The 16,739-nt window shown below is 36.3% G+C and overlaps 1 protein-coding gene across 5 annotated transcripts in view; it reads left to right on the top strand.

The window, feature by feature from the left end:
- Window positions 1-16,739, top strand: part of SCAF8 (SR-related CTD associated factor 8) — an 88,523-nt gene that overhangs the window by 47,308 nt on the left and 24,476 nt on the right. For 4 of the 5 annotated variants that reach the window (XM_053972235.1, XM_053972233.1, XM_053972237.1 and 1 more), the window contains 4 exons: window positions 682-826; window positions 1,344-1,424; window positions 2,018-2,239; window positions 2,889-5,279. In XM_053972235.1, coding sequence (XP_053828210.1) covers window positions 682-826; window positions 1,344-1,424; window positions 2,018-2,239; window positions 2,889-4,591 — 2,151 coding nt within the window. In that variant the 3' untranslated portion in view covers window positions 4,592-5,279. Of the gene's footprint in view, window positions 1-681; window positions 827-1,343; window positions 1,425-2,017; window positions 2,240-2,888; window positions 5,280-16,739 lie in introns of those variants that run through there. The other variant, XM_053972234.1, reaches the window with a different exon arrangement.

Here is a 16,739-nt window from a genome sequence, read left to right as displayed (position 1 = left end):
GCATTTACTTGAATTGAATTTTGGGCTTTTTCCTCTTCGCAAAAACTGTCTTCAGTCTTCTTATCTCAGCTGTCTCCTAATGTACACTGTGATCAGTATATATTTAGATATACATGTATATGTTGCATTTATACTGCTTCTAATATACATCATTGTAAATATGATGCACTGTAACAAAATGCATAGCTCAAACATTCAAGAAGTATTAAATAATTTTCAGGATTTCATCAGGATTATTAGCCTTACAGTTATGCACACTAAACTTAATTTTCGATGACTGTTCTAAAATACATAAGTTTTTCTAGACACTGCAATCACCATTTTCAAAGTGCCCCCAAATTGCTACACTATCTACATTTTTCTTCCTTTTCTTGCTCTGCATTTCTGCATTCACTCCTCTGTGATAGGGACATTTTTATTCTTGAATAGACATAGTGTTAAACTGTATTTTCGGCTGTGTGAGAATCAAGTAAAGATAACATAGGATTCTTCCAGTGTCCTTGTTTGTTCACAGTGTACCATTTCAGAATGCGATCTAGTTCCTCAGTGTTTGAAACATACACAAAGCCTTTGGTGCATTTAGTGCTTGATGTGAATTGCAGTTAAATCAGTTTATCCCTTTTAATGTCCTTGAATACTGTTATGTGTTGAAGCTGCTTGTGTTTCTTTCCATGAAAAAAGATTCCAGTAGCTCCAGCTGTGCCTGCTGTTAGCTTGGTTCCACCTGCGTTTCCTGTCACAATGTCTGTCCCTCCTCCTGGTTATAGCCCAATTCCTCCTCCACCCTTCTTGAGAGCAAGTTTCAACCCTTCACAGCCACCTCCAGGTAAGTCAGTAGAAATTAAATGCAGTGTGTAATGAGCATAGGCAGTTCATGTGCCTCTGTGTACATCAAAGTTTTCTGTCAGCTACTGGTTACAGTCTGAGTGAGTTGGCCTTTGACTCCTAAATTGCATACTAGATTATAATTACTTATATCTAACTTGGTATTATTTTCACCAATGTATTCTGTTGAGAATAAGAATTACAGCTGTCTACCTTTGTGGAAAAATTAAAATTTAAAAGTACTTAAAATCAATCTCTTTGCTTTTGAAAAGTTTGAAACTCTTGATTTTCTTCTTTGGATACTACTGGCAGATATCACTTAAAGATGTGCCTGCAGATCATCTGTAGTGAAGATGGGGTTGTTTTTGAAAACAATAACCACTGTTGCCTCTTCCTATTAATTTGTTGTTTGCTAGTGTACAATGGCACAACCTTTTGGGATAAATACCATAGGCAATCTTTTACTGCAAAAGTTTATTTGCTTTTCATGTAATCATTTGTCATTTTTTCCCATATAGGTTATATGCCTCCTCCAGTTCCGCCTGTTGTCCCACCACCTGTTGTCCCGCCACCTGTTGTCCCACCAGTTGTTCCAACACGTAAGTTTGATTGCTCTAACAATTGTTTGTATGTGATGAAAAGTTTACTTTGTTTATATACTCCTTGTTATTGAATCAAAACCATGTTAATTCTGTGTAATGGGAAATAGCAATACAAAAGTTGTTGTTTAGCTTGTTTAAGCAGGCATTGAGAAAAAGACTTACAGAGCTTATAATGTAGACTGAAAAACTATACCTAACATGGAGTTAAGTTGCAAACTGTTAATTATTTGTATGCATAGTTCAGTATTTGGATCTTTCTAACACATGAAGCTATTACTGGAATTATTTGGTCTTAGACACTGAATAATATATAATAATTTATTTTAGTTTAGCATTCTAACTGTATTAATTTAACGTTTAATGATATGTTAGAGTAATGTTTGCTTAGGTTTGCCTGCAACTCATGATCTCTAGAAAAAAGCCCTAAATATTGCATTGTTGATTGAGGATAAGAAATTTATTATCAAAAAATGTACCAGTGAGGGTAATTAATTTCACTTCTTCTGATTTATCAGCCTGACTTCTACCAAACTAAATTTGAAGGTTTCACTATATGATTACTGTGATACACTTCTGTTATATCTCTACAGCTTTAGTACAGCCTCCATTACCAATTGCACAAGAGACAATGAAGGATGTTCCTTTTACTGGCCTTGTTCTACCAGTTGGCACAGTTACTAGCAATCTTGCTACTCCAACTTTATCTGCTGGAAGTGTTTTTAATCCCCTGCCAATCAACAAACCAGAATCAGATGACAAAGGACCACATCTTACAGACCTTCAGCTTTCTTCCAGTGAAAACAATAGATCTGGTAAGAAATGTTTTCATTATATGATATGATCATGTACAGGAAGCATGATACTCTGCTGAGAGATTTTTGCAAATCATAGTCCATTGAGCTAGTAACTACAGAATAGGAAGTTTTGGGCTGCGTAGGATATCATTCTGAATATAATTTGGGGAACTGGTGAGAACCAAATTTGTCATCATCTGATCATTGACTGCTGGCAGCTTATGCCCAAATATGTTTTTCTCATAGTCTCCAGAAGTAAAGCTGAGTCTGGGAACCCATAAGAAAACTTCTTATAGAAGGCAGTTTGATTACACAAGTAGCAATGGAAAAGAGCAGGAGAGGGTAGGATGGTATAACATCTATAGAACTTCATCAAATATTTTAATAGTTCCGTTGCATAAATTGGGTGATGGTTTTGGGGTTTGTTAATTTTAAGCTACTGTACAGTCTTTACTATGTAGAGGCATTAATTTCTGTGGCATAGTGTCTATGTATCACCAATGTGATTGAAATAATATATAAGAGTTATAGAAGCTAGGACAGACCTTATCAGCGGTATCATCACTGCATGCATTACCTGAACATGGATTAAACTGCATTTTGTTTTGAATGCTCTGTGTTACACTGGTATTTTTTGTTAATTGTTTTTCTTGTCACTGCATTTCAGTGCAAAGTGATGTCTCAAGTACCTCTGGACTTGTTGGAGGAGTGCAGACACCCAGTGTCTCAAGCAATTCTGGGCTTACTGGAGAAGGGCCACCATCCACTGTCTCAAGTAGCTCTGGGCTTGCAGGGGGAGTTCAGCCACCCAGTGTTTCAAGCAGCTCTGGACTTGTAGGAGGAGTGCAACCACCAACTGTTTCCAGCAATTCTGGTCTTGCAGGAGGAATGCAGCTACCTGCTGTCTCTAGTAGCTCTTCTCTTGCTGGCGGGATTCAGCCAACTAACGCCTCAAGTAGCTCTGGACTTATGGCTGGAGTGCCACCACCAAATGTCTCAAGTAGCTCAGGGCTTCTAGCTGGAGTTCATCCGCCCAGTGTCTCAAGCAGCCCTGGCCTTCTGACAGGAATGCAGCCACCCAGTGTGTCCAGCAGCTCAGGAGTTCTGGCAGGAGTACAGCCACCGAGTGTTTCAAGCAACTCTGGGCTTCTCATAATGCCACCACCCAATGTTTCAAGTAGTTCTGGACTTATGGGAGTACCACCACCAAATATTTCAAGTAATTCTGGACTTCTGGCAATGCAGCATCCAGCTGCAGTTCCAAACATGCCTCATTTAAATATCAGTAATCAAAGAATGCCAGGAATGCCTCTTATAGATATCCGTCCAGGCTTAATGCCCCATTCGCCTGGACCAAGGTTTCCATTAATGCAGCCAGGAATGCCACCACAGCGTACTATTCCTCCTCCCACAATCCTTGATCCATCTCTTCACCCACCACCACCTCGAGGTCCTTTTCCTCCGGGAGATATTTTTAATCAAACAGAAAGACCTTTTGGAACACCAGGAAGACAAAATATTGATAACATTTCTAATCCAGAGAAAAGGCTACCACTTGGAGGTGATAACATTCAACAGGAGGGGGACAGAGATTATCGCTTTCCTCCGGTGGAAAACCGAGATAATCTTAACAGACCATCTCCAGTGGATGTCAGAGATTCTGTTGGACGTCCACCAGTTGATCCAAGAGAGGGCATAGGAAGGCCTCCAGTAGATGGAAGAGAACACTTTGCAAGACCACATATAGACATGAGAGAAAATTTTGGAAGACCGGGTATAGATAACCTTGGCCGAAGAGAGCATTTTGGTTTCAATTCAGACAAGCACTGGGGACAGAGAGGAGATTATGATGAAAGAGAGCACCATGCCTTCCCTATTTATGGTGGCCCTAAAGGCTTTCATGAAGACAGAGAGAGGTTTCGGCATGTAAACTATAGGTTTGATAGTAGAAGTGGTCCTAGTTGGAATAGAGGATTTGAACAAGATGCTCACAGAGATTTTGATGACCGCAGAAGACCCTGGGAAAGACAGAGGGATAGGGATGACAGAGATTTTAATTTTTGCAGAGAAATTAATGGAAACAGGTTTGGAAGAGACAGAATGTCAAACAACTGGATCCCGCCTCCACATCCACGGGTTTTTGAATATTTTGATGGGGCCACTTCTCAACGCAAAGCTGATAATATGCCCCAGGTAAATGGTGAAAATACAGAGACAGAAAGTCAGCCACCAACTGCACAGGTGCAGGATGATCCAGAACTTTATGAAAAACTGACATCTTCTGTCGAGATAAACAAAGAGAAGAGTGACACAGAAGCTGATATAGAGAGTGAACCAGTGGTAGAAAGCACAGAAACTGAGGGGACATAATCATCACTCAGTAGGTAAAAGATACCTTTTGTAAAGTTGTCATCTCTCTGTAATAGATAAATGGCTGACTGGACCGTTGCAGTTCACTTTTGTCTGCCAGAATTAAGTTAATCTGATGTTCTTGTTCATCTTTCACTTAAATAACTGTACAACTGACTTGTATAGAACACTGTTCTTAATTTGAACATGGTAGGTAAACGTTTTTTGCTTTTATTGTTTTTTTTAATTTTATTTTATTTCTTTGATAAAGCATAAACTTGCCCCCAGTTGCTTTTAATTTCACAATGATAAATTAACAGCTTGTCAAACAAAGACTTCCTATGGAAGAAAATGGAATTTTTAGATACTTCCTTTAGTTTGGCTATCAAAATTGTTATACTTGAAAACAGGTGCTGGTGTATCTTGTCCGTGTTTTTAGGCTGCTGCAGAATTTTAAAGTATAGATAAAGCTGTGATATTTTATGTTCCTACAATTCGGCAGAAAAAATAATGGCCCATGTTACTTAAGGAGCATAACACAGAGATTAAAAGTGATTTTGTAAAATCTACACTATAGTCTCTGTTTTCTCTAAAGTAAGTGTTTGTGATTTGTTCCTCGTACTGCAGTGGTTTTAAGAAATGAAAAAGTACATTTTAATGTTGGGTGCATTTTGTTTTTAGATGCCAATAAAGCATATTTGTTTGATAACAGTGTTTTAGGTATTGTATTTTTTTAAAAAACCTGCAAGCTCTAAAAACTTGGAATCAGCTATGATATATGCTTAGCCAGTTGTTGCAAATGGTTTATATTACTTTTGTAAAACCAATGCAACAGTTATATGTGCAAGAAGCATATGGTTTTTTCATCAAAGATCATGCAGTCATATTAGTTTATGTAAATAACATGTATGTAAATATCTGTGTAAACTGTTTATAGATACCACTTTTTCTGTGTGTGCCTGTGTATGTGCAAGCACTCACAGAATGCTGTAGGCACTTCAATAAAATTGAAATGAAACTAGGTTGTGAAAATTTTCCTTTCACCTTCTTTAGGTAGTAAGATAAAACTTATTTCACTGCAGTACTGTCAAGCTTCTATTTATCTGCTCATGCTCATTGTTACAATGTTCTTACTACTTCTAGAAGGTGGAAGTGTATATATTGTGGAAGAATATATACTGTAAGAATATGCAGTAGTATTCCAGCTTACTTTTTAAAATGCAGATATGCATGAAGCCAAAACTTAAATGAGTATTTGCATTTTTTTTATTTTGTAATATATTTGGTGTTCTGGATAGGCAGTGTTAGTGTTTGAGTACTTTGTGGTTAATTGACTTTAATGACTCAAAGCTCAGAAATGTTGCATGAAAAGTAAGCTGATGTTGGTCTAAAAACCCTACATGTTTTTAACAGAAATAAGAGTTGGAGGGTTGTGCTTTGATGGAATAACACTGAAGTTGAACCTCTTTTTAAATTGTTGAGATGAACTGGCTACTTAGGTAAATAAGTAATGCTATTCTCTCCTGTTTCACCTGCTTTGCTGCTTGTGTATCCTTTCAATTGGAAAGGTTAAGCTGTAGGATGATGTCAGATTTTCAGTTTGTTCCATTCAAGTGCGTTTCACCAACTTCTTTCAAAATAAGTTTTGTTAAAATTCTGAGTCTGAAAGCATCCTTTCACTCAGTTTTAAGAAAGTTGTTTTCCTCTTGCATAATAAGATAATAAGGGTACGTGAATGCCCCTTTGGTAAAAGAAACATTTTTAGCTCAGAATAGATTTTTGATCTTTAACATTAAAGCATTAACATGCAAGTTTTATTTCCCCTTCTGGTTCCCTCAAAGGGGTGAAAGTATGAAAACATCACATGAGTGTAAAGCATTAGCATGCCTTTGAACCTAGAAGCAAGTTACTCATGTGTGTGTAGTCCTCTTCCTCTGGATGGTGGGGTGTTTTTTCATGCTGTGTCATGGTTCAGTTTTTCAGTTCCAGAGACTTTTATTCTGCATAGTAAACAGTCAGCTTAATGAAGGTGGCCCTTGGAAAGAGTGGACTTGAATGAATTATTATCTTTGTGGAAGTAGTAGTCATTAGGTATGCATTAAATAACCACTGCTTTGTAATGGGCCTTGCTGATGTGTTTATTACCAGAACGTGTCTTGGGAGTTGAGATGAACAATGTTTCAGGTAAATGCATTGTCACGGGCAGTCTCTGGCTCAAAGAGCTTGACCGATGTTGCTGCACCAGCTACTCATAGTGTTCTGGTCAGGCAGATTTGGTTGTGTGAAAGCCTAAAAGCACAAAATAGCTCTAAGCAGATTTTATGAACTTAAGGGGTTTTATTTCATTTTAATATGTTAAGTTTGAAAAGGCTTCGGCTATAGGCCACAGAAATAAATACTCAAAATCAAACACATATTGGCAGTAGCTTTACTTTTTAAACATTTTGTTTAAAACCTCCTGAAAACTAGAAGTTAATTGGTTGTTCTTCTAAACTGGGGCTGGCAGTGTGCCAAGTTGTTCATAGTTTGAAGATTTACATAAATTACCAGGTGAGAGTTGTCAAAACAATTTGGTTGGTAGTGGTGTAGAACAGTACATTTAATGAATCTATTATCTTTGTTAATATCTTTCAAACATTAATAAATTGGCTACTGTACATATGTGTTACACCATCAATTTCTAAATGCTGTTTTTTTGTAGAATAAAAATTTGTTGTGCAGTCTTCAGTTGCATCATATTTACAGCTAGAGCTGTTCTATTTCTTATTTAAATAATGTAGCATGCAGATATGTATTACCAAAATGTAGCCATATATAGAAACTTGAAGGGACTTGATATTAGTGAAACAGTCTGGTTTCTTTATCTTGCCAGTAGGAAATTTTAAATGCTTCACAGCTGGAGTGAAGACTTTCCTTTCTTATTGTAGATTAAGCCATCATAAGCCAATGTGTGCACTGAAGGGAACTGTCCTGACACCCAGACCAATTCTTTAATGTGATTCATGAGAATGACTTTTAATTTTTGCTTTTGCAAAGGAGAGAGTGAGATTGGGACAGAAAGATGATGTGGCCCAGGCACTGGGGTAGCAGTTCTGGCTTACACCGGTTTAAAGCTTTTTGTAGTGATGAAAGACTGTGGGTTCTAGCAACTGAGGAAGCTGATGTACGATTCATATAAATAACAGACACATTGAAAAACATTTAAGGTAGCTTTGCCGGCAACACATTGTATTTAGGCATGCACATTTACTTGAACTTGAACTTATGCATCAGTAAGTTGTTTGATGTATTTGCCTTTTTAAACAGGCTATGGTTCTTTCACTGTAGTGCATTTGAGTAGAACACCATATCCATAAAGATGAAATGTAGGACATGCTATAAGGACATGATTTCTTTGCTGAAGCCTTTTCCTGTGAAGTACTGGTATGCTTTCTTTTTATGTGTGGTACTTCCTTTTGTTACAGACTCGGGAATATATTCTCTTAGATCCCTTTCCTTCAGTAGGGCTCTATAAAATACGTAGAGCCACTTAAGTGATTTAAATGACTTTATGAAGTTAAGAAACTTTTAGCCTGAGTAAGTCAAGATGGGAGTACTGTAATCAAGCCTGTAGTGAGGCATGCACAGGCATTCCTTAAACACAGTTGGAAAATTATAAAATAAACTTACGTATAGAAGATGTTTATAAGATAAGCCAATGTTTTACAGAAGTTTCTGAATATGCAGTTTTGACCATGTGCAAGGATATTTTCTGCTGGTGAAACTGAAAGTACTCTTGACTTTTTCCCCAAACTCACATCTTTGGGTAATTTGATTTGAAACTGATAGAAATGGATCCTAAATTTCATTCTTTGTCTTTTCAGTAATGATGACTTTTTGTTTCTTGATAATGGGAGAGCTAAACAGTCAAAATCATTGAATGGTTTGGGTTGAAAGGGACCTTAAAGATCATCTAGTTCCAACTCCCATACCATGGGCAGGGACACCTTCCACTACACCAGGTTGTTCAAAATTGCCTCCAACCTGGCCTTGAACACTTCCAGCGATGGGGCATGCATAACTTCTCTGGGCAACCTGTTCCAGAGCCTCACCAGTCTCACAGTAAAGAATTTCTATCTAATCTAAGTCTGCCGTACATCAGTTTAAAGCCATTGCCCCTTGTTCTATCATTGCATACTCTTGTAAAAAGTCATACTCCAGCTTTATAATTTTAAAACTTACTCAGAATATCAGGAGCCACCAAGAGTAACTGGACAAATTTTTGTTATTAATTCATGTTATTAAAGAATCTTTCTTTCCCTTTTTTGTTGTTGTTGATTCAGATAATTAAAGGATCTTTCTTTCCCTGTTGTGACATCTACTGCTGATTCTTTTGAATTTTGCAGTAGTCAGATTTTTCTTTCAACTTCCTTTCCACAAGTAGGCACGCACTGTGAAGCCATTTAATGGTGTAAATGAGAGATTGTTTTAAAAGGCATAAAAGCAGGATGTTCTTTTTTAATTTGAAGCTACTTATTTGAACAAGAGTGGCAAAAGCATCTTTCCTTAATTGTAACTAGTCTTACATTTTTCCTCAAAGGGCTATCACAGTAATGTTGTTAACTCCACTTATTTGGTACAAGTTCGTCAGGTGCACAATAAACATAATTCAGTTAATGTATGTACTTGATATTTAATAGTCAGGAAAAGCCAAGTAGACCTACTAAAAAGAAAACTCATGACATCTCTTTGAGTATTAACTTTTACATATAGGATCTGAAAAGCGATTCTTGTCAGTGATGAGAGTCTGTTAATAGGGTTTTTGTTGAAGTTGGTAAGCTGTAAAATTGTATTTGCCATTACTCTTTTATTCCTATCTTGCAAGAACTTGATGAAAAAGGGTTGTCTCATTGAATATCCTACTCTTAATATCTTTTAGATGGTCTGCTACCAAAGATTAGAGGAGGAAGTTCTAGCAGTCTAAGCACTCTTACAAATGAAGAGGTTCTTAAGATATATTTTACAGTTACAGATGAATGTGTTTTCTCTCTCCAAGAGTTTAAAATGCACATTTCAGCACTTGCATACTAACAGTGATATTAGTTGTATCACTGGTTTACTAATCTGTCATTTTTCTTTTAAAGTTAAGTCACTAGTGCTAATTTTAAATTTTCTTATCTAATGAAATTATTTTGTACTTTGCAAAAAACCAGTATGGTCAGAGAGCATTGTAACTTGTAAATAGGCTAGTTGAATTCTCTTTTTTTTAATGTTTAATGTTTTAATGCTGCAAAATTCCTCTTGAATTATTTTCTGTATGCATATCTGTGTCATAATGGATATGTGTTCACATTAGTGTTAAGGTTTCCGTTGAAATGCAGAAAAACAGATTCTTTAAAGCAGATGACTTGATGTATTTCTCAAACACTTCACAGGTGACTTCACAGCCATATTGATTTGCATACCAGAACATTACAATTTTGTGCAAGCCAGTGCAAGAAATCCTTACTAAATGAATAGTGAAGAGTGTTAAATGGATATAGAATTGTTAACTCAGATGTAGGTTGGTAAGATTCACCTAAGCCATAGCTGCAGGGACTTTGGATCTGAATGTCACTTCCACACTAAATAGAGATCGTATTGTAAGTAAAGTAGCTTTTTTCTTGACAACAGCAGGAATTAAGTATCTCAGTGTATAAAGTCCTTTCTAAAAATGCATTCACCTTCATCTAGTCAATGGAAGCTCTGTCACTGCCACCTCAGTTGATCAAGGGAAAAAATATTTTGGATTTATGCTGTTTCTGAGGTAATCACATCTCGTTCAGCAATGCAGTGAAATGCAGTTGTAAGTGTGCCTTAAGTTTGTCCTTTTGAAAAGGACGACCTACTTCAAAGTTCAGACAAAAATGTAAAGAAAATCAATAAAATTTTTGTCTGTAGAATTTCAAATGTAATTTTGGGTTCAGTGATTTTCTTCCAGAAAATCTTTGTCATTTCAGTTGTGTAAATACATAAATAGTAGGTGTACACTCAACTTTAAAAATGCTTACTGAAGGTTGTGCTAGTTTGCCCAGTTTTTAATTTCTTTATATTTTCATTTTTTTTTCACATGCTTGCATTACATTATTTTATCAAGCAGTTCTAGCACAGAATTCCTCTTACAGTAAGTTAGAAATACCTTTGAATTATGTCATTCAGTTGCATAACTGAGAAGTTTAAATCTAGGACAACCATAAGTCTTTATCTTGAACCTCATGGATCGTTTGTGCAGTATGACTACCAATGCAGATAATTAACTCTTACGGACCCTAGTGGTAAAGCTGTCTGTGATTAAAAGTAAAATACTGACAGCAAATTAAAATGTTTGCTGATTGTTTTGGAATTTTGCTATTTATTAAAAGCAAAATAATGGCATCTCTCAAACTCCATGTTGATTAGAAAACAGTGTACTAATACTATGAACTTGGAGGGCTGAAGTTCTGTGAATTGATAAAATGAGTGAGGCACCCATCCCTTTTATTGGAATGTAAAACTTTGAAGTGATTAGGATAAAATGTTATTTTTACTAAATATTGAAGTGTAATTTTTAAGTTTTGTGTGCATACTGCCAGTATTTTCTGTGTGTACACTTCACACATGCTTTGTTCCTGCAATCCTTATTTCCTGATCAGAAGCACTGTGGAAAACAGGAAAGTGGCATGAAATAGCATATTCTAGCAGACACCGAAAATACTGTACAGAGCAGATCTATATGTAAACCACTGGACAGATAACAGTTTTTCAGCAGCAATAGCTTGGTAGCCTAATTTGAAATGAGAAAAAATACAGTTAGAAAGCATGAATAAATATTTTTTTTTTTTAGATTCAGTAGAAGTTAATGTGTGCATTCTGACTAAATATTTGCTTATTTTAAGTACTCCTGAGCATTAGTATTGATCATACCTCAGTTAAAAATGAACACTTCCTTACCTTTTGCTGTCCAAACAACAATAGACCCCCCAGAAAACTCAGGTAGGTGTAAATATTTGTAAGTTTACAAGGTTCTTGGAGGTACAACTTTACACAGATGTTAATATATCTGTTTAGGTATCTTTAAGTAGTAAATACTTTAGAACCCAGCCAAAAGCATGACGAAGAACTATATCACTTGCAGGGAATGTGCTAAACTGAAGTTTTGGTGTAAAATCCAAGATTATTTTGTTCCTTGTTTGTGTTATCTCCTAGTTCAAATACTGCCCTTGTTCAGGGTTCGACTCTGAATGCTGATTAGAGGATGTTCTGATTAATGCCTGTGTAACCTGTTCAATAAGTAATACATTCTATGTATTGCATCTCTGATACAGACACTAGTGAGAAGTTGAGAGTGATGTTGTTTAAGGCAAAGCTATCACAGAAAAAGAAGGGGAGATTACCAAATTGTGTGGATCACCAATCTCAAACATCGCTATTTTGAGGAATGTGTACTTACTACAGAGATAATTACTGATTACTTATTGTCTCAGTAGCTATAAGGGTGTATTTTACAATAGTATCCCAGTTTGACAAGTGCTGGCTGCAGCATCTCTTGCTTTCTGCTATCTGCAGAAAAAAACATTTTCTTGATTAAAGGTGTTACATTATTTCATGTATTGCTAGAGAATTTAAAATAATGCTACTTTAGTCTAAACCAGTATGTGTTATACAGCATCACTTGTTTACCGGTGGGACATGACTGTTTCATTAGGTCCAGGATTTCAAACTCTGTCTTAGGTGTCTCAGTTTCTTTTTCAGGGGCCTTTAGAAGAGCAGGTGGTAGAAGATTATATGGTTCTAGTTTCTTTGATTTTTCTACTGCTTTTAACACAAAGGCTTCTAGGGGATAACTTTTTTTCCCTTTCAGATTCTCTTTGCAGTGCAAGTATTTATGAGCAGGCAACCCTAATAAAGATTTTATTGGGATTCTAAGAGTATGAGGAAATGTATAAAATGTCTGGAAAAAATTGCAAGCACTATACGTGTCTAATCGTGTACTAGGAAATTCATAGAGTTCACAGAGAAAGAAAGAAAGCAAATTAAAGCTACTTAAATGCATTGGTCTTATCTTCTGGCTCTCCCAAAACGATTGTACTTTCTAAGTAGATCTTTGTTGCAACAGATCTTTTCACTGTAGCACATAGAGCATCCCTTTAATACATGGTCACTGTTCTTTGTTCAAAATCCATTATGTCCTCCAGCTTTCTTTTCTTCATCTGCATACTGCTTTTTTTGAAAGCTTATGTTTTATTTAAATAGCATTTTTTTCTTCAAAGGATTTTGAAAAATGAATGCACTAGGATAATAAAGTTTTCTTATTTCATTTTAGAATGTGCTGCTTAACTCTCCTCAATAAATTTCCTTCTCCATGAAAAGTTCTTATATTTCTGTATTAACCAGAATAGAAGTAATGAATGACATGTAAAAAAAAAAAAAAGAGAGAAATAAAAATTTTATTCAAAAGTATATATATTTGTCATGATAGTCTGGTTTAGCATGTTCAAGAATGTAACTAAAATGGCATTTTTCACACATCCTAGCAGATTATCCTGTCTCTAATATGCAACTTGAAAAATTGTGCACAAGCCAGAGCAGCCTCAGGAGCTGTCCCATGCAACTTGTACACAGTATTGAATACCAAAGTCTTGATTTTTCCTTTTCCATTCCTCTCCTTGTCCCCAGATATTCTAATTATTCTTATTCAGAGTGAACAAATTTAAGCAACAAACAGATTGGCTGAAAGCTATGAAGAATTTCACTTTTCCAGCTTGGAGAATTAATTTGTTCTAAATGTCTCTCATCTCAATACATTAAAGTAGACAAACATAAGTCCAAAAGGAACAAATTTTGAAAGCAATTCTGTAAATATTTCTAGGATTAAAAAGTCTGCTAAAGAACTGGAAAGATTGTAATTAATGGGCTATTTTACTTAAAAATTACATTTTCTTAGTGGCCCTTTTCAAGAAATTTCATCATTGTTCTTTTGTCTCTTTTTTTTTTTTTTTCCCAAAACTGGGTTCTATTAAGCCTCTTAGAATGCAGCTTTGAAATTACACATCTTGTCTTACAGTAACAGCCTAGCATTGACTTGAGCTACATACGCCAAAACATACAATACATTTATTTATTATTGTGGGACTATCAGTGTATGTTTATATCCATTTTACAGAAGCTTATGGAAAGTTTAGCTGGGGAATTTACAGTCTACTTTGTGGAAGGAAACACAGACTTCAGTATTCACTCTTCCTTTTGCCATGCATGCTCCACTTAAGGTCTCCCTGCAGCTGACACAGACTTGTTTTGTCTTCCATCTTTGTCATGTCAAAAGGGTCAGAATTAGACATGGGAGTGTTCACATACAGTTTACCGTCACATCACCTCTGAAAATGGGTTGCATATTTAAAAATATAAATATTTAGTTGGGGTTCTAAATCTAGCTTGCTATGGAATGTTTGGTTGGTTACAACAGATTTTTACACTATTTGGTGTCTTATTTATTTAAAGTAAAGCAAAACAAAATATTGTTGCATATATAAGAAAGGTTCAGTCTTGTTGGTGGTTGATTTTGTTATGAGAGAATTCGAGGTTCCCAGTCTTATACTATAGAAAATGAAAGGCTGGTGAACTGTGAAAGGCAAAACCTTAAGTACTCTAACACTTGGCTAGAAAAATACCAACCACAACCTTTCATCTCAGGCTGTGAGGTAGCACAGGGAGTGCAAATATGTCTAGGCAAACTACTATGTTTTGCCAGGTGCACAGGCTTAAGAGCGACATAATATTCAGTCATATAGACACAATGTCCCAACTCATCCAGGGATTAAGATTGTCTTTTCTACCGGAGTCACAACAGTAGTATTAATACAGCAGTCTTTTTATACTGAACTTTGTCACATGTTTAATTTTTATAAATAGGAGAAGTATTTAAAGTTATTATGTTTTTCAAGACGATATTTACTGCCAAATCAGATTTGTGAACCAGGGGCTCTGCTTGAAGGGAGCCCAGTTACAAGCAAGAAAGATGATAAAACCACTGTAGGTGCTTGTTTGAATTGTTCTGGAGCAGAATTGTATCTGAAGATACTATAGGCAGGTGGCTCCTACTTCAAGGTCTCAGTTGCTGGGACAAGGCCAAAAGTTAATTTTGAAACTTTTTGTGGTTCTGACCTCCCAAAACACTCTCAGTAAGCTGATACCTCAAATACCTTACATCTGCATTTGTTTTTCCATTCTTCATGTAATCTTGACCATTCTAGGTAGTAGTCAGCACAAATGTACTACATCTCATGGTCATCACTGTTCCTAACAAGGACGTTCTTGGGTTTCCTCCTGTGCCCTTTTGAATCCTTCAGATGCCATTGTTAGCCATTTCTAAAGACATTAAAATAGGAAATTTAGTGTTTTTCTTTAGGCACAAAATCTCTACTGGAGTCACAAAATACTTCCCCACTTTTTATTTTCACTCTGATTTTTTTGGCAAAAGCACTTTGAAGTGAGCATTTCAAAGCTGCTTATTATATTATGGTTTCCAGTGTCTTCAGTCTGAAAGTGAAGTTGTGATGGGTTTTGAAGGAACAGTTTCTATGTACTCTTATGGTTCCTCTATATTTTTCCTGCCTACGTGAAGCAGTGGTGTCTAGCCAGCCACTGTAGACTATTTCCTCACCTTCTTAAGAGAGAAAGTCCAATGTGTCCCCAAAACAAACTGACACTTTCTGCAAAGAGCGCCTTCTCAGGCTGTATGCAGCAAGAGGAGCATGCAAAAAGAATAAGCCTGCATTTCCAGGACAGGAAATAAGCCTGCATTTCCTTATCCAGTTTTTGAACCCTTCTTTGCAACAAGCCTCTGGATTTAGGAAGATTAGAACAGCAGCTGGATGAGTTGCTCCCCTGGGTAATTATCATGTGTACTGGTGCTCAGGGACCTTACATGAATTGCAAGGTCAGCAGCTGGTTGTGCCTTTTGTGAAGGGTGGCCACTTCTGCTGTGTTTGTTCTGAACACTTGCAATGCCAAGCAGAGGCCTGAACTCTGCTGGCACCTGTGCGGTACAGGAATTGCTAGGTCTTGTCCGTGACATGTGGCAAATGCTCCCATTCACATGTGCCTTTTTCTGTTGCTTCTTTGAGAACAACAGTATTGCTTCTCCACTATTTAATTCTGCTGCATGAAATAGAGCTTGATGAATGCAAAAGTGGTGAAAGGAGTTCATACCCCCTGCTCATTGATATGGTGAAGGTCCTATACACTGCATCAGAGTGCCATTAAATTTGTTGTTTTCTAGTGGCGAAAAATTTAACAAATTTAAAAATATTTCTTGGATCATGCTATTTCTATAAGAGAACATATATTTTCTGGCTGTATAGTCTGCAGAAAAAGAAATTTTAATTAGTTTCTTTTTATTCTTTTACCTTTTATCTTTATACTTTGTATCCTGTGTACCTGTACATTGATTTTGTGTACAGTGTGCTCCTTGACAAAATGCTTTAGTATTTTATTAACTTTCTTCTCTCAAAAATTATGTTTCCTGCATTTATTTTCATCTGAATTTATCACAACCTAATGGACTTAGAGGAGGATGCAAAAATGAGCAGCCAAACAGCACAGGAACTGGGAAATCTCTTCTAGTGGAACTGAGGAGTGGATTGTGGGCAAGAAAAGGAGAGCTCATTGAAGCTCAATCACCTTACCTGTGGTTATTGATATAATATTTTATTCTGCATTCTAAAATGATGAACATTTTTGTAACCAAATCCATAGGATGTAGCAAGTTGTCAAGTGTCAGAATATTGTAGGATTTTTCTTCTAAGAGAACCTTTTTTTGTGAAAATTAAACTGTATGGCAACTCCTCTTGCAAAGGTGCAAATGTTGCAGTTGAAAAATTTTCTAAGCACTTGCTGATTTTGTTATTGATGCAACAAACCTGAGATTTTATATTCCTTTCTTTAATGCTTAGGTACTGGTTGGAAATGTTTTTAGAAGTGTTGGCAGTGACCAAATGGAGATTACTGAGGTTTTGGAGAACTGTGAAACTGAAGGATTTGTGAGGGATGTTAAGTGAATTTACTGGGATTTACATATGTTTTCACTTGCTTATAATGTAGAATTGGTGCCTAACTACTGGCTGCTGCTGAGAGTTAACACTGTTATACTTTGGTATTTTGTTCTTCTTTTGGT

Source organism: Vidua macroura, chromosome 3 (assembly GCF_024509145.1).
Source record: "Vidua macroura isolate BioBank_ID:100142 chromosome 3, ASM2450914v1, whole genome shotgun sequence".
NCBI lineage: Eukaryota > Metazoa > Chordata > Aves > Passeriformes > Viduidae > Vidua > Vidua macroura.
The sequence above is the reverse complement of the archived record's forward strand: the minus strand, read 5'-3'. Positions and strand labels throughout refer to the sequence as shown.